This window comes from Drosophila mojavensis, unplaced genomic scaffold (genome assembly GCF_018153725.1).
Source record: "Drosophila mojavensis isolate 15081-1352.22 unplaced genomic scaffold, ASM1815372v1 contig_19, whole genome shotgun sequence".
In the NCBI taxonomy this organism is placed as follows: domain Eukaryota; kingdom Metazoa; phylum Arthropoda; class Insecta; order Diptera; family Drosophilidae; genus Drosophila; species Drosophila mojavensis.
The window spans coordinates 5615142-5633588 of NW_025318726.1; the positions used below are offsets into that span (position 1 = coordinate 5615142).

Consider the following 18447-nt stretch of genomic DNA (forward strand, 5'->3'; position numbering starts at 1 on the left):
TACTTGTTATTAGTTGGGTTCAGGGTAGTATCTAGTCGAGCACTCTCGACTACAGTTTTCTTACTTGTTTTTAATTTTTTTGTTTATTTATTTTTTTGTTAAGAATTATTTTAAATATTGTGTTAGATATAGTTAATAAATCTACATTTAATATATTTTTTTAAGTTTTCTTACTAACACTTTCTTTTTATAGCTTGATTAGTATCACTGACCATATTTGGCTGTGAGACGTGGGCATAGCTGGCCAGACTGGCAAATAAAATACCTCCATCGGGTCGGTGTACTATTGAATTTTTATTCTGTACTTAGTTTAGGCTTTTTTTAATTTAATTGACTCCCGTTTTTGTCAATAGCTTTAAGAAAATAAATAAATAAATAAAATAAATAAATAAATAAACTTCTATCTTTCGCAGATCGTCTCGGGCCATGGATGCTTTCGGAGCTATTTGAAGCGCTTTGGTCACGAGGAAACTGACGAGTGCCCCTGGTGCGGGCGAGGGCATGTGGAAGACGCCAACCACATTCTTTTCATATGTGGACGGTTCCTGGAGGAGAGGCGTCGTCTAGAAGAGGCACTGGGCCACTCCATCAGAGCGGACAACATAGTCAACGCCATGCTGGAATCGGAGGAAGCTTGGGAACTAACAAGCACCTTCGCGGCCACAGTGATGATGGATCTCCGCAGAGTCGAGCGAATAAGAAGACGAGCTGTACCAGTGCTTGCGAAGCAATGCTTTACGGCCGTCCCGCAAGCATCGCGCGCTATCCGAGCCACCAGTCAACTTGCAACTAGTAGCATAATAAAATTGTCAATAAACGAATATAAAACAAGTAAGAACGTTGCAGTCGGGCGATACCGATTGCAGAAGACTCATTCACAGCCCAAACGCTTTCAACCAGAGTATATAGTGCAATTTTCAAGTCTAGTGCCCAGCAAAAAACACGGCACGATGCCATTAAAATTGGAAAATCATCGATAGCTATTGCATTCAAATTACATACATATATAATTTATACAATTTTGATTTTTATTATATATTTATATCCATACATTGGATACCGGCTTCAAGCTAGCAGCAGATCAGCGCGATTTTACTATACATGTGCACACACTCATCGTCTATTCTATGCGTACAGACAGAAGCGCGCCTTTTCTCACATTCTTAGAATTTCGATTGATTTCTGGACTTTCCGTACTGTAGTTTTGTCTGATGACGCTCTCTTATTAAGCTATTCTATTTTAGCAGCTGTGTGTGTGCATATGTATAGGAAAATCGCGCTGATCTGCTGCTAGCTTGAAGCCGGTATACAATATATGTATATAAATATATATTTGTATGTAATTTGAAGATTCTAGCTGCAATGATGCGATGATGATAGCAGCAGCTATCGATGTTTTCCAATTTTAATGGGATCATGCCCTGTTTTTTGTTGCGCACTAGACTTGAAAAATTAAGGAAAATAAATCAGGGAGCTCCTCCACATTGAATTTGATATCCGAATGCAAGAATGAAAACAAGACAACGCCTCTGTACATAGCATTGTCTCTGAAAGGCAAAGTTATATACTATAAAAGCATATTTATAGATCTATTACTTTGGCATTTTCTGTATTCTTTTCGTCAATTGTTTTGGACTCTACAATGAGTGCGTCATCGTACGGCCGGTGAATGAGCGGGGTTGAAGCATTAAACCGATCATATGGAAAAAATATTTATATAATATACTTATATTATTTGTATATGTATAAATGAAGAAAATTGTTGCAATAGATTAGTTATAAATAGCACTGCTACCTTGATTTTCAGTACAGAAAATTTTAGTGGCAATGGGATGATAAATATATGAAATTTAAAAATTAACCATAGACTGGATTATGATCAAGAAGGAGAACTGCATAGCGGCGAAAGGGGGATTGGTAGAATACATAAACATATGTATATATACATATAGACTTGAACCCATTTTCAATGGGAAATCAGGGTATAATGGTTTTGTTACATGTATGCAACAGGCAGAAGGAGGCGACGAGCTGAGTCGATTTAGCTCTGTCCGTCTGTCCATCCGACCGCCTGTCCGTATGTTTGAGCGCGTCGATCTCAGAAGATATAAGAGTTAGAGACTTGAAATTTGTTTTCCTAGGTCCGTGTATAACACGCGCATATCGAGTTTTGTTTTAAATAGGGATAACTTGCCCCGTTCTTTTGTTATTGATTAAAAACCTTATCGAAAACCAGTAATAAATTTATATCACCTACGTCTTTAAAGCTAGTCTCCAAATTTTTTATGTATACCTATATGCATTTTATACAATTTCGGGTTTTGTCAAAATTTACCCCACCTCTAATTCACCCCCTCACCATCGCCTTTGTAAAAGGCGTATTTCAAATACTAGTGCTTTGACTAATATAATCATGTTATAATCATAATCATGGAGATCATATACCCACTAAAAAGTTTATTAAACAATTAAATTCTCATAGTAAGCGCATACTGCAGCCCATGCGTGTTTAGCCGTGGGTGCTTGCGTGTGTGTGTGTTACAAAGAAATTGTCAGCCCAAGCGCAGTCGCTGCTAACTGCGTAGTTATCAGACCGCGTGCCTTTACGTGCGTGTGGATGTGTGTGTGCATGTTTATACTCATTCACGAAAGTGAACCAGTATATTGGTTTTGTGCAATGTCCGTCTTGCTGTCCGTCCGTCTGTCCGTCTGTCCGTATGAACGCAATCTATTTCGGCGCTATTGAAGCTAAAGACTTGAAATTTGGAACACATACTCGTGTGTATCTCCACAAAACCAATATACTGATTCACTTTCGCGAATGGGTATAATTACAAGTCTACGCCCATTAGGGGCGTGGCAAATCGGAACTGAAGATATAGTGATTTTTTAAATTCTGCTATATTTTGGACACTATTTATGCTAGAGATCTGAAATTTTGTATATATACTCGGGTTGATCACCCAAGTCCAACGAGCTATGGTAGATATATGTCCGCCCACAGGGGGCGGGGCAAACTTAACTACTAAATGGTTGATGGGATGTGAATGAGTATTCCGCAGTCGGTAACGGCCGAATGCAACGTTCTTCTTCAATGGGAAATCAGGGTATAATGGTTTCGTTGAAATGTATGTAACAGGCAGAAGGAGGCGCGGCAGACCCCATAAAGTATATATATTCTTGATCAGGGCGACGAGCTGAGTTGATTTGGCCCTGTCCGTCTGTCTGTCCGTCCGTCTGTCCGTCTGTCCGTCTGTCCGTATGTATGAACGCGTCGATTTCAGAAGATATAAGAGCTAGAGACTTCAAATTTTTTTTTTTAATGTCCGTAATTTCAGCGCGAATATCAAGTTTATCATTAAAAATCGATCTCATCCCGATCTTTTTTATCAATAAAAAACCTTATCGAATACCAGTTATAAAATTATATCTTCTACACCTTTATTGCTAGAGTCTCCAAATTTTTAATGTATGCTTATATGCAGTTTATACAATTTCGTTTTTTGTTAAAATTTACCCCCCACCCTTAAATTCACCCCCTCACCCTCACTTTTGTAAAAAGCGTATTTCAAATACTAGAGACTTGTGCTTTGGCAATTACATGCATATCCATTATAATCATAATCTGAAAGTTTCATCGTACGTCCACAAAAAAAGTTATTAAGCAATTCAGTTCTCATAGTAAGCGCTCACTGCCGCCCATGCGTGTTTATGCTTGTATATGTGTGTATATGTATGTAATTGTTTGTGTATGTGTGTGTGTTTGTGTTTGTGTGTGTGTGTGTGTGTGTGTGTGTGTGTGTGTGTGCGTGTTTCTTGTGTAAGCTGAAAGACGCGAAAAATTATTGAAATGGCTATTACTCCAAGGGTTCAGGGGATCTCGTAGTCGAGTAGTCTCGACTAGAGCTTTCTTACTTGTTTTTTGTATGTGCTCATAAATAAAGTGGTTCAGGGTTTCTCCTAGTGGAGCAGTCTCGACTAGAACAGTCTTAATTGTTAAAAACTGATTTTAATAAACATTATTAGTTTTAATTTACCTGTCTGATAAGAGATGCATATGTAAAAGGGGGACGCACGTCAGCATTTTTATAAAATTCCCTATTGCGTTGAATTTCTGAAAATTGAGAATGATTTGTCAGTAAAAGAAGTAACAATGTTGTAGGCGATATCGACTGAAAACGCCGCTGGCACCAAAAATGATTATTATACATATGCATACACATTTAGAATTTGTCACATTTGGTATACATAGTATGTATACAGCATATGATACGTTTTTGCAGAGAACACTTAGACACGCAGTGAAAAGCTTTTTGCAGACTTTTTTTTTTTCGATTATTCCGACACCAGATGACTTCGTATTTGTTTGGCTCGTCATCACTTTTAAGTTCGGGCTACGAAAATATATGAAAGTACAATCATTTCGCTTTATGCGCTCGTCCGAGATGGTCGAAAGTTGAACAAAAGATGCCTCTACGCTTAACTTTTTTCTTGCTCTTCCTCTCTCTCTCTCTCTCTCTTTGCTCTCTGCTCTTTGCTCTCACAAATATTTATATGTAAGTATGTAAAAACTTAATTATCTTCGCAGCAAGAACTCATGTCTTCCCTTCTGTCTGAAGAGTATACCTAACGCTTAAAATCGTTTGCCATGCTCATGCAAAATGTTTGCATTTTCGTTATTATTTGTGGTAAGGGTATGAAAGCGTTGGTGCGCATTAAGAAAATGTTTTCACGACGAGCATGTACACACACTTTTATCACGATTAAATGAATTAATAGGTATTGATAGCACGCAAGGCAACATTTTTATAGATTTAAAAAAATATATATATTAAATTCTGAATCTTTAACAAGTAAGAAAGCTATAGTCGAGACTGCCCGACTACGAGATCCCCTGAACCTTTCGAGCAATAGCTGTTTCTATAATTTTTCGCGTCTTTCTGCTTACACAAAACACACACACACACGCACACACACACACGCATACACACACACAAGCATACAAACACACAAGCATACTCACACACATCATACACACACACGCAAAAAACGAAATTGTATAAATTGCATATCACTATACATTTAAAATTTGGAGACTGTAGCTCCAAAGATGTAGGAGATATAACTTTGTTACTGATTTTCGATAAAGTTTTTTATCGATATCTATTTTTAAAGACAAACTCGATATCCGCGTGGTATACACGAACATTTTACAAAAAAATTGAGGTCTCTAGCTCTTGTATCTTCTGAAATCGACGCGTTCATACATATGGAAAGACGGACGGACAGGGCCAAATCGACTCAGCTCGTCGCCCTGATCAAGAATATATATACTTTGTGGGGTCTGCCACGCCTCCTTCTGCCTGTTACATAGATTTCAACAAAACCATTATACCCTGATAATTTAATTGAAAATGGGTTCAGGGTTTAAAAAAGAGGGAAGAAAATCAAAAGAGAAGACAATAAAATACGAAAAAAAGAAAAAAGAAAAAAAAGAGAAAAAAGGAGAGAAAAGAAAAGAAAACTAGACTAAGCGGATAAAGAAGTTATCTATAGAATAAGTAAATAGCGTAAGCGGAGCGGAAAAGCAGACTATCCAGACATCAACGACAGACATCCCATAATCAGGGGCTAAGCGTCGGCTGGGTCTACCAGCGTAGCAAGGACGAGCTAATAGTGATAGCTCGGGACCTCGGGCTCAATGACGAAGGCCGTGTCGATGACCTGAGGAAGAGATTATCCTCGTTCATTCAAGGCGGCAGCTATTCGGCGCAGATCAAGGAGCGGCTGGCTAAGTGGGAGACACGTTTCTCAAAGGTGTCTGGATTCTCTTTGGGAGGCGCAGCGACGAGCATGGGCAGCCGCGCTTATCAAAAGTCGGAGCCGGACCAACGGAAGATACAGGAGCGCGACCCCTTCTCGGCAGCGTCGCTAAAGCTGAGCGTACCCACGGCGAGTAGTGCGGCTGGGAGCCGGAGGAATGAGAGACCGTGGGAATTCTACGGTTGCGGCGAAAACAAGGTGCTCGCAACGGTACCGAAGGCTGACCGTCGGATTCCCATACCCTCGCCGCCGCCGGAAAGGCACCCGCCTTGGAGTGTAGATGAGCAGGTCCGAAAATGGGGAATGAGGAACCGACAGCCGGTCGGTTCCCCTTGACTTTATAGAAATCCTGGAGGAGCGGGCGATCACGTACGGCATCGAGCTAGACCGGATGCCCAGGGCGTTGAGCGAAGTACTGGTTGACAAGGCGACCAAATGGTTCCTAACCAGCGGGTTGAGGGAAGTGTCCTGGCTGGAACTTAAGAAAGAATTCCTCGACTTCTTCTTGCCGCCGCAGTACCTCGAGCTCTTGGAAGATTCGGGCGTCGCCAGCGGGAAGGCGAGTCCTTCAAGGATTATCTAATCAAGCTGCGACTACTAATGCGTCAGGCTAGGTACAGCCCGGCGCAAGAGTTAAACAGGGCCTACGAAAACGCATCCCCGAAATAAAGGCTATATGTACGGCGGCACGATTTCGCATCTCTCACGCAGCTGACGCAGATGGCAGCTGAATACAAGAATGTGCAAAGTCAGCAGAGGGAACAGGAGAAGAAGATTGCGGTGAAGACTGCTTGGTCAAAGCCGGCGGAGGGTAGGCAGGGCAATCCATTCCGCACACAGGCGCCAGACTCCCGGTTTGGAGAACAGGCCGCGAGTCAGACGTTGACGCCAGCGGCTGCATCGCCAATGGAGGCGTCGAGTCGGATGATGACTCAAGACACTCGATCCGGGCCGGGCCAGCGGCGAGTATGCTTCAGGTGCGCGCAGGCCGGACACTTCGCACGAGAGTGTCGCAATGCGCCAGTGATATTCTGCTGGCGCTGTGGACAGCGAGGCAGGAGCACGAAGGAGTGCAGCAAGCAGAACAGCGCGGAAAATGGACATGGGCGCCCTCCACAGGAGCGGAGCGGCACCGTTTAAACGATAAGGAAGAAGATAGGTACCCGCTCAGAGTGGATGAGGGCAAGATCGTCGCGACGGTGGTGATCGGGGGTTAAAAGATGACCGCCACGATCGACACTGGGGCCACGCGCAGTTTCGTAAGCGAGGACTGCATGTGCCAACAGACGATGCGAGGCGAGTACTACGACGTGGAGTCGAGGATCAGTGTGTTGTGGCGATGCCAAGTTGGTGATGAGGATGGTGGGAGACATGGCGGAGAAGCGTCGTCGACGAATAGGCAAGACGCGCAAGAAAGGAGCAGTCAATCCAGAGGGCAAGATTGGTTTCGCTCGGCGTCTCTTCACCAAAGGAGGGCCAGTGGTCGTCAGTCGTGAGATTGCCAACTGGCAGGCGCGCCGTCTGACAAGAGGAAAACGAGGTCGTCGGGCGTGATATTGCCAGTCGACGCGCAGGGCACGGCGAGTTTGGGCACGCCGTCGGACGAGAAGAAAAGGAAGAGCAAGGGGACGCCGGGAAGAGATCGGAGGGGACCGGGAAGGATCTCTTGGCGGCGAAGATGAATAGAACGAAAGGAAGCAAGGAATTGGCTCAGAGAAAGGGAGCCGGGCCTCCCGCGAGAGCTACAAAGCAGAGCGAGGATTTGAGGGGCCGCCGCCAGAGATCAATCACATTCAGGAGAGGCTCCGACACGCACGATTTATATCCACACTGGATCTGAAGAGCGAGTATAGGCAGATCGCGATGGCGGCAGATGTAGAGAATGCACGGCATTCAAAAAAATCGGAGCGACAAAAAACCAGTACATAGCCAATCTGAAAGAAGTTTTCCAGCGCTTGAAGGCGGCCAAATTGAAATTCAACAGGAAGAAGTGCAGTTTCTTTCGGGAAAAGTTGGCGTATCTTGGCCACGTGATAAGCGGAGAGAGTATTTGCACCGATCCTGAGAAAGTCGAGGCGATTTGGAGCCTCCCATCGCCTTCAAATCTAAAGGAGCTGCGGCAGTGCTTAGAAATGGCTTCATGGTATAGGCGCTTCGTGCCAAACTTCGCGTCGCTAGTACAACCGATGGCGAGGCTTCTTAAAAAGGATCAGAAGTGCATCTGGGGCGAAGGGCAGGAAGAGGCATTGCGGAAACTCAAGGAGAGGTTAACGACCGCGCCTATCTTGGCCTATCCCGACTTCTCGACAAAGTTTGTGTTGCAGACCAACACCAGCGACTACGGCCGGAGTGCGGTGCTGACAAAAGAGGCCGAGGGTCAAGAGCGGGGTAATAGCCTACGTCAACCGAAAGTTACTTTTCAGAGCTCAACTAGTCGGCCACGGAGAAGGAGTGTCTCGCGATCGTTTGGGCGATTCGAAAGATGCGGTGTGGAGGGCTACAGGTTCGACGGATCACCTGGCGCTGAGGCGGCTCAACTCCATAGAAAGTCCCACGGGCAGGATCGCTCGATGGGCGCTAAAGTTGCAGCAGTTTGACGTACGCTATCGCCGAGGGAGCTTGCACGTAGTAGCTGACACACTGTCCCGGCAAAACCTAGACAGTTGTCAGCAGACCGTGGAAAACAATCCCCCTTGTGGGTGGATCCAGAAGATGCGTGAGAGGATTGCGAGGGAGCCTGAGAAGTTCCAGGATTACGTTGAGGACAACGGACAGTTATATCGGAATCTGGGTCATCGGATGGACGAGGAGGATATTTTCCCATGGAAGCTGCGCATCCCCAGCAGTTATGAGAAAAACCACTGCCGCGCTGCTGCAGTTGGCGTTCCGGGAGCGGATCCGGAGCAGATTTGGAGTGCCCAGGACGTTCGTTTTCGTGAACGGCGTACATTTTACGAGTAGGAGTTTCAAGTCCTTCATGAAGTCCTTGGGTGTGGTACTCCAATACACGGCGCCTTACTCGCCGCCCAACGGAAAGGACGAATCGCAAAGTGAAGACCATGATAGCGCAATACATCGAGGACCATCAAAGCTCGTGGGACGAGCTATTGCACGAGATAACGCTGGCGGTCAATTCCAGTGTGGCCGATTCAACGGGCTTTACACCGGCATTCCTGATGATAGGGCGGAAGCCACGTTTGCCCGTCGTGTTATACGACGAGGTCACTTCTGGTTCGGCGACGAGGGAAATCAAGCCCGAGGCTAAGGAGGGCAGGATGAAAGAGGTCTTCGACATAGTACGCAGCAACCTGCAGCGGACTTCTAAGGATCAAGGCAGACACTACAACTTGCGCCGGCGCGACTGGTGGTCCTGTTACGACAGCATCAACTGTCGAACGCGGCAGAAGGATTTGCGGCGAAACTGGTACCCAAATTTGACGGTCCTTACAAGGTCGTCAAGTTCATCTCCCCCCTGGTAAAGGAAGGCTAAAACCTTTTCATCACGGAGAGGAGGAGGTCGACACGATCCCGGAAGTTGAGGCCGGGCAAACGGTGGACGAGGCGCGGCCAGCTTTGTCCCCTGGGGATAACGACAGAGTGCCCTACGAGACCCGCCATTCTGGTGGATCACTAACTTCCCCGTAGAAACCCCCATACTAACGTTAACCCTAACGCAATAGTTCGAGGGCCGCTTCGCTCATTAACGAAAATAAAACCGTATAATTGAAAGCTCTTCATCCATAGGGAGAGCACGAAGATGGATCAGGTGATCGAAATCAGCAGTGATGAGAAGTTCATGAACGTCGAGGGAGAAGAGTCAGAGCAAGGCTCAGCTCGCGTCGAAGACGCGAGAAGCGACAATACGTAGCCGTTCCCACGTGAGGAGGCGAGAGGACGACAGCGGGATCCCAGGTTGGGCAGGGATTATTACCGCCAACACGAGGAACAGGAACAGCCTTACAGTTTGCATACGGTTCATTGTTCGACGGTAAACGTAGCATCCCGGCTGGACGACGTCGTAATATTTAGGCGGACAGAATTTACGACCGTGTACATCCAAATGCCCGGAGTAAGGAAAACACCACCGTACGTGGAGGAATCGCCGGCACTTCCTACGGAGCAGAATACACATAATGCTCATGTTTCCAGAGACTGCAAGAGACGGTGCCGAGCAAATTCGAAGTTGAGTAATACCTAATGCACATTTTTTCGGTGGTGAAAAAGTTTGTTCTACATGTCTCATCTATGTGTTTTTTGGTCAATGATATTAACTTGGATACAAATATTTTGTAATTTAAAGATTTTGGATACCACGCCCCCTTCGCTCACACTTTGTAAAAAACATATTACAAGTACTAGCGACTTGTGCTTTGGAATGTACACACATTTTAGCCATATTATTATGCTTCATAAAGATAGTCCATTTATAAAAGAAACTATTCAACAAATAAATTCTCATAATATTGCCCACACAGCAGAGCGCGTGATATGCGTGCGTGTCTATGCATGTGTGCATAAAACAAGTGCAGAATAAGTAGAATATCAGCTTGGAGAGTTCACGGTATCTCCTAGTCGAACACTCTCGACTAGAGTCTTCTTACTTGTTTTTTTATACCCTGAACTCATTTTCAATGGGAAATCAGGGTATAATGGTTTTGTTGAAATGTATGTAACAGGCAGAAGGAGGCGTGGCAGACCCCACAAAGTATATATATTCTTGATCAGGGCGACGAGCTGAGTTGATTTGGCCCTGTCCGTCTGTCTGTCCGTCCGTCTGTCCGAATGTATGAACGCGTCGATTTCAGAAGATATAAGAGCTAGAGATTTCAAATTTTTTTTTAAATGTCCGTAATTACAGCGCGGATATCAAGTTTATAATTAAAAATCGATAACTCATCCCGATCTCTTTTTTATCGATAAAAAACCCTATCGAAATCCAGTTATAAAATTATATCTTCTACACCTTTATTGCTAGAGTCTCGAAATTTGTAATGTATGCTTATATGCAATTTATGCAATTTCGGTTTTTGTTAAAATTTACCCCCCACCCCTAAATTCACCCCCTCACCCTCACTTTTGTAAAAAGCGTATTTCAAATACTAGAGACTTATGCTTTAGCAAATATATGCATATCCATGTTGTTATCATAATCTAAAAGTTTCATGAAGATCGTACGTCCACAAAAAAAGTTATTAAACAATTAAGTTCTCATAGTAAGCGCTCACTGCCGCCCATGCGTGTTTATGCTTGTGTGTGTATGTGTATGTAAATGTTTGTGTGTGTGTATGTGTGTGTATGTATGCCTGTGTGTGCGTGCGTGTGTGTGTGTGTGTTTCTTGTGTAAGCTGAAAGACGCGAACAATTATTGAAATAGCTATTACTCCAAGGGTTCAGGGGATCTCGTAGTCGAGCAGTCTCGACTAGAGCTTTCTTACTTGTTTTTTTTTTTTGGTATTTAATTTTTTTTTAAGTGCATTGAAGCATTTTCCAATATATATATTTTTTTTATTTTTATAATTTAGTAATTATCTTATTCTATTTAGGTAATTTTTTGTTTTATTAAAAAACGTTTAAAAAGACAAAAAAATTGCCATTAAGTTTAAAAAGCTTCCTGTGCCAATAATTTAGTTCGCCGCTGTATGTGGCATGGTTAGACAAAACATTACAAATAATTGAATAAACTCTTCAATACCTTACTCACCATGTTGTACATCAAGACCAGCTCTCTCTAGCATATATGGGAGACCTAAAATAAGATTACAAATATTTATATACAATGGTATTCTAAATCCACAATTATTTTATTGCTAGCAAATAAAGTATTAAAGTATCCGCTAAATTTTTTAACACAATTTACAAAGTACTTGAAATACGCATTTTACAAAGGTGTGGGTGAGGGGGGGGATATAGGGGTGTGAGGTACATTACAACAAAAATCGAAATTATATAAAATGCATATAAGTCTACATTTAAAGTTTGGAAGCTCGAGCTCGAAAGGTGGAGATATAATTAAATAACTAGCTTTCGATAAGGTTTTTAATCGATAATAAAATATCGGGGCAGGTTATCGATTTTTGAAGAGAAACTCGATATACGCGAAAAATATTTCAAGTCTCTAGCTCTTATATCTTCTGAGATCGAGGCGTTCATACATACGGATGGACGGTCGGACAGACAGATGGACGCACACGCCTAATTATGGCTAGATCTGGCCTATTTGAAAATGAAATAGCCAAAAAATTTCGCCAAATAGGCCTTTATGAATTAATCAGTAATTTTCGCAATTTATAGTCGCAACCCGATATATTGCAAAGCATTTAATAAACTTTTTAGTGTATCACGAAAATTTTTCGGTTGAAAATGTGTATAAATTATAATTATATATAATTAGTAGTATTTTATAGATATACACATATTTATAAACATGATTAGCTATAATAATATATGAATGTGTTTATATACATATGTATGTATGTATGTTCATACATAGTACATCTCTGTGAAGTAGTTATGACAGTGCGTAAGACCGACCAACTGCAAACGCTGGGCTGCTTTAAAATTGCTACAGGCAGCAAGAGCTTCGCACACTGTCATACAAATGCTCATGTACTAAGTGTGCAAGTGTGGGTGTGCAAGCCCATAAATAAATATTGAAACGCTTACTGTTTGTTTGCACGAGCGTGGCATACGCTTTTCAGATTTCGGTATGCTCTTCACTCAAAAGGAAAGAGCTGGGATCGTCGCGAACAAATTTCAGTTTTTGTGCTGCTGAGCTTGACGATTTGAGAGACCGTAGAGAGAGAGAGAGAGAGTATGAGAGAGAGTAGCGCACTAATTTCCTCGTGCTACCCTAGCCAGCAAATACCAAGCCGAGCGAATCCGAAGTTGTTGGTAGCTACTAGACAGATTTTTCGGTGCTGAAAAAGATTGTTCTACATTTCTAGTCTATGTGTTGTTTGGTTAGTGGTTAAGGGTATAACAAGTAAGCAGGGCTGCCAGATTAGCCTTTTATCGGCCAGATCTGGCCTTTTTCAACTGCCAATTGCAGGGAAAATTGCAATCTAGCTGATGGCGGGAAAATTGGCACTTGTTAAATTCTCAAATCTGCATTAATTAAAGTGCCTCCAAAGTACTTGAATATTATTAGCACAAACAATTCGTACTCTGCCGAGGAGAAAATTGATTTTATTGAGCTCGATAATCGTGTGTAAATTTTCGAATAAAAGTATAATGCTTTACAAGTAAAAAAGTTCTAGTCAAGACTGCTCGAGTACGAGATCTTCTGAACCCTTCGAGCAATAGCTATTTCATTCATTTTTCGCGTCTTTCTGCATATAAATCAACATTAAAAATTTGGAGACTTTAGCTTTCAAGTTGTAGGAGATATAATTTTAAAACTGATTTTCGGTAAAGTTTTTTTATCGATAAAAAAATTATCGGGAGTAGTTATCCATTTTTAAAGCAAAACTCGATAGCCGCGTGGTATACACGGACATTTTACAAAAAAATTGAGATCTCTAGTTCTTGTATCTTCTGAAATCGACACGTTCAAACACTTACAGACGGACAGACGGACGGACGGACAGTGCTAAATCGACTCAGTTCGTCGCCCTGATCAAGAATATACATACTTTGTGGGGTCTGCCAGGTCTCCTTCTGCTTGTTACATACATTTCAACAGAACCATTATACCCTGATTTCCCATTGAAAATGGGTTCAGGGTATACACATTTTTAACCAAAACACGGTATAGTGCTCTAGTTGAAACTGATCGACTAGGAGATCCCCTGAACTCTGCAATGAGCTGATATTCCATTCATTCCATCTTTATCAAACTTTTAGAACGTGTCAAGGAGAACCCTTAGTGCCGAATAATCTAGGGCTAGTATAAACGTTGAAATATTTATAAAAGCATACAAAATAATAACTCGAAGGTTCAGCGGATCTCGTAGCCGGACTGGCTTAAAAGGATTTTAATCGATACCAATAAACGAGAATAGATAACTGATTTCTTAAACGAGATAAATCTGGATATATAGAAAATGATTCGTAAAATAAATAGCAATAAGTACGAAATCTAATTGATGAATATTTATTTATGTACATTCACTTACCACCAGTAACTGAAAATGTATTTTTTTCATTATTTCTTTTCTTTATAACAGATAAACTGGAATTAGCAATGGGAAGATTACCGGAAATCGGAGAATGCGATCGATAAAGAGCTCGAGTAACATTATTTATCACAATTGGAGACGTTGCACTGCACAAATTGATTTCATTTCCAGGAGCTTCCTAACAAAATATATAAATAATTATTAATAACAAGTAAGAAAACTATAGTCGAGACTCCTCGACTAGATACTACCCTTAACCAAACTAAGAAAAATGCTAAATGTGTACGGTTTAAAATTTCTATTTCGATATGTTTAAAAATATAAGTAAAATAAAAAACTCAGTGTAATATATTTATATTTATGTCCTGAAAAATCTAATGATATGACGCCTTTTACTAGTTGCAATTGGGAAAATTAAATACTTTGAAACAATTAAAATAAACATAAATTCCGCGCTCTGGAGTCGAACCCGAGACTCCTCGATCGAGCGTCGCGCTAGTCACAATGCCCCCTCACTTTTCGAAACTGTGATGGCAAAAGTGAAAAAGTTTCACTGCCACAGCGCCATCTAGAAACAAGTAAGAAAGCTGTAGTCGAGACTGCTCGACTACGAAATCCTCTGAACCCTTCGAAGAATTGATATTTAAAAATAATTCTTCGAGTCTTTCTGCTTACGCAAGAAACATCCACACTCACACAGAGAAAAACATAGGGATGCAAGCATAAACACGCATTGGCAGCAGTGCACAATGGGCGAAACGGCTGATTTAGCGGTGATTAATTAATAACTTCTGCAAAAATTATGCTATTTTTGTAAGGATACATTCATTTTGTAGATAAATTAATTACACATCAGAATTAATGTAGAGCAACATTTTTAATTAAGTGACTATAAACGCCAAAATCGTTCACACCATTCTAAGTTGAGGAAGGCACACGCCAATGTTCATCTCCTATGCATACACACAAAGATATACATACACGCACATGTAAAGGCACACAGGCATACAAATGCTTCTACAAGTGATATCCCATAATTGTGAGCATCGCATCCCATGCGTACATACAATCAAATGCATATACATACATATGTATGTGAACACTTCACAAGATAGACCAAATGCAAATGCTGGGATTTAAAATTGCTACAGGCAGCAAGAAATTCGCATACAGGCATACAAATGCTCATAGTACATGTAGCATACTGTAAGTGTGTGTGTGCATGCTCGTCGCGAAAACATTTTAATTATGTGCGCCAACGCTTTCATACCCTTCCCACAAATAATAACGAAAACGCATGGCAAACGGCTTGAAGAGTTAGGAATACTCTTCACTCAGAAGGGAAGACATGGGCTCTTGCTGCGACGAAATTTCAATTTTCGTGAATTGCTACTTGTGCTCACATGCATACATACATATACATATTTGAGAGAGGAGAGAGCATCGAGAGAGAGAGAGAGAGACAGCAAGGGAAATATTCAGCATCGACGTTCAACAGTCGACCATCGTAGCCCGACCCTAAAAGTGAGGAGCCGAGCAAATACGAAGTGGTCTGATAACTAATGCTCGAAAAAAGTGTGCAAAACGCTTTCACTACTTGTCCGGTCTATGTGTTCTCTGGTTAGTGATATAAGTCTACATTTAAAATTTTGATATTCTAGCTCTAAAGATGTAGGAGATATAACTTTATAAAGATTTTCGATAAAATGCATGAATATCCATGTTATCATCATAATCTGAAAGTTTCATGAAAAAAGTACATCCATGCTTGTTTGCGTGTAAATGAATGTGTGTGTAAGCAAAAAGACGCGAAAAATTATTGAAATAGCTACTGCTCGAAGGGCTCAGAGCATCTCGTAGTCGAGCAGTCTCGACTGGAGCTTTCTTCGTTCTTTTTTTTAAAGCCGAAATAATAAGTATCTTTCTACATTCTCCCGTTTTATGTTGAGCTTATTTTGATATAAAGCATAATATGAAAATATCGTATCTATTCTAGTTATTAATATTTTTGATCGTTAAAACATAGATATCAGTTGCACCCGAAAAATAAAAATAGTTTCTTATAACTTAGAATACACTACATAATATATTTTTGCATACTTAAGAAATCATTTAAAAAAATTTTAACAGTACCTTTCGATCGACTTTTGAGGGCGACAATAACTGCTTTGATAAATATAAATGATGCATCATAGCTTGCAGACGATCTCTTTCCTTTTGCAGGTGACTTTCCAATTGGGAAACCACTTGCATTTGTACCCGAGCCTGGGCTGTTGATCTGTCATCTAATGCATGCTCCGAATTCAAGTGTCTGTTGGAAAAAATGTTATAAATAATATGGGATATGTATTACATTGTATACAATGTGCGGAAGTGACAACGCAAATATATTATCTTAAATCCTTCTGTGCGTACAAAAAAAAGCTATAAAATACCTTCTATAATACAGGCGTATAAATAATTCTAATTAAAACAAGTACGAAAGCTCTAGTCGAGACTGCTCGACTACGAGATCCTCTGAACCCTTCGAGCAATCAATCATTTCAATTATTTTTCGCGTCTTTTTGCTTACACAAGAAAGACGCTCACACGCATACACACACACAAACACATACACACACAAGCACCCACGCATAATCAAGCATGGGCAGTGTGGGCTTACTATGAGAACTTAATTGTTTAATAACTTTGTTTGGGGTCATACGATCTTCATGAAATTATGAATATAACATGGATATGCATGTATTTGGCAAAGCATAAGTCCCTAGTATTTTAAATACGCCTTTTTAAGTGAGGGGGTGAATATAGGGATGGGGGGTACATTTTAAGAAAAATCGAAATTGTATAAAATACATATAAGTCTAAATTTAAAAGCTGAAGCTCTGGGAGATATATTTAAATAACTACCTTTCGGTAAGGCTTTTAATCGATAATAAAATATCTGGCGTAGTTATCGATATTTAGAGAAAAACTCGATATGCGCGTGATATACACGGACCTAGGAAAAATTTTAAGTCTCTGAGATCGATGCATTCATACATACGGACGAACGAACGGATGGACAGACAGACGGACGGACGGACGGACGGACAGACAGACGGACAGGGCCAAATCGACCCAGCTCGTCGCCCTGATCAAGAATACATATGCTGCCACGCCTCCTTCTGTCTGTGACATACTTTTAACAAAACTTATACCCTGATTTCCCATTTTCAATGGGTTCAGGGTATAACAAGTAAGAAAGCTCTAGTCTAGATTGCTCGACTACGAGATCCCCTGAACCCTTCGAGCAACTGATATATAAATAATTTTTTGCACATACACACACACACGCACATACACAGGCATACGCACGCACGCATAAACACGCATTGGCTGCAGTGCTGGCTTACAATGGGAATTTAATTGTTAAATAACTTCTCTTGTGGATGTACTTTCTTCATGAATCTTTCAGAATATGATTATAACATGGATATGCATGCATTTACCAAAGCACAAATCGCTAGTATTTGATATACGTCTTTTACAAATATATGGGTTTTTATAGATAAAAAATAACGGGATGAGCTATCGATTTTTTGCGATAAACTCGATATCCGCGTGGTATACACGGACATTTTATAAGATTTCCCATTTTCAATGGGTTCAGGGTATAAACAAAATTGAGGTCTCTAGCTTTTATATCTTCTAAAATCGACGCGTTCAAACATACTGACAGACGGACAGAGAGACAGACGGATGGGGCCAAATCATTTCAGCTTGTCGCCTCGATCCAGAATAAGTATACTTTGTATGTATACTATACATTAACCGCTTCAATTTTATCCCAATATACGCACAGCTGTGAACCTTGTAAGGCGGATCCCCCATTCACCGCCTTACATTGTTTGTAGCACATAAGTTATAGTGATATTTTTGTAGTATATAATTTATAGTATATAATTTGTAGTATATAATTTGTAGAATATAAGCGCATATCGTTAAGTTTGTAGTTTGTAATTGTTAGTTTTAATGGTTAGAATGTATGTAATATTAGGTAATGTGAATATTGGTAATTGTTAACTTTAAGATTTAAATTTAAAAGGCGGCTGAGCTCGCGTAGAGCGTCGGCTATCGGCAGTGTAACCTTGCCCGGCGTGGTGAAAGCTCACGAGGGCGGAGAGCGCTGCATTGCCAACGCCGAGGTGAATTGGGCGCTCGCGCATGCGAGCAGCCCAAGTAAGGATTAGATGGGAGGAGTGAGTTGGAGAGCGTCGTTCAGATCGGACGTGACTAGGATTAAGGTAATTGATTAGACAACGTCGTGTTGAGCAGACGCATTAGTAGTCTTTGCAGAGCGTCACACGGGTCAGACCCAATTAGCGAGTAAGTGCGATCGAGAGAAGATAAATTGGTGAAATTGTAATAGTGAAGTAAGATAATATAAAGAGCAATAGTAAATAATCACACAGAAAAGGAAAACTAAGTAAGTTGATTCATTTCCTCACCTCAATATTTTGTAAGAAAC

The 18447-nt window shown here is 41.3% G+C and overlaps 2 protein-coding genes across 25 annotated transcripts in view; one reads left to right on the forward strand and one right to left on the reverse strand.

Annotated features, from left to right (window-relative positions):
- LOC6572007 (forkhead box protein P1) overlaps window positions 1–18447 on the reverse strand; it is a 106362-nt gene that overhangs the window by 52355 nt on the left and 35560 nt on the right. For 14 of the 22 annotated variants that reach the window (XM_044007860.1, XM_044007862.1, XM_044007861.1 and 11 more), the window contains 4 exons: window positions 16074–16251; window positions 13938–14118; window positions 11525–11569; window positions 4038–4114 (listed from right to left, as the gene is read on the reverse strand). In XM_044007860.1, the coding sequence (XP_043863795.1) occupies window positions 4038–4114; window positions 11525–11569; window positions 13938–14118; window positions 16074–16251 (481 nt within the window). Of the gene's footprint in view, window positions 1–3880; window positions 3979–4037; window positions 4115–11515; window positions 11570–12486; window positions 12754–13937; window positions 14119–16073; window positions 16252–18447 lie in introns of those variants that run through there. The other 8 variants (XM_044007865.1, XM_044007867.1, XM_044007870.1 and 5 more) reach the window with 8 other exon arrangements.
- Window positions 5379–14291, forward strand: LOC122756921. 3 transcript variants are annotated; one of them, XR_006356785.1, is made up of 3 exons: window positions 13534–13570; window positions 13666–13891; window positions 13989–14291. XR_006356785.1 is itself a non-coding variant. In XM_044007873.1 (2 exons), exon 1 carries the CDS (start codon window positions 8883–8885, stop codon window positions 9300–9302), a length of 420 nt encoding a protein of 139 aa, XP_043863808.1. In that variant the 5' UTR covers window positions 5379–8882; the 3' UTR covers window positions 9303–10005; window positions 13989–14291. The 3 variants fall into 3 exon arrangements, 1 of the variants encoding a protein (XP_043863808.1); XM_044007873.1 differs by lacking the exons at window positions 13534–13570; window positions 13666–13891 and adding an exon at window positions 5379–10005; XR_006356784.1 differs by having other exon boundaries at window positions 13490–13891.

Excerpts from the sequence above, each read along its gene's own strand:
- LOC122756921 (XM_044007873.1), top strand. The coding sequence starts at position 8,883 with ATGATAGCGCAATACATCGAGGACCATCAAAGCTCGTGGGACGAGCTA.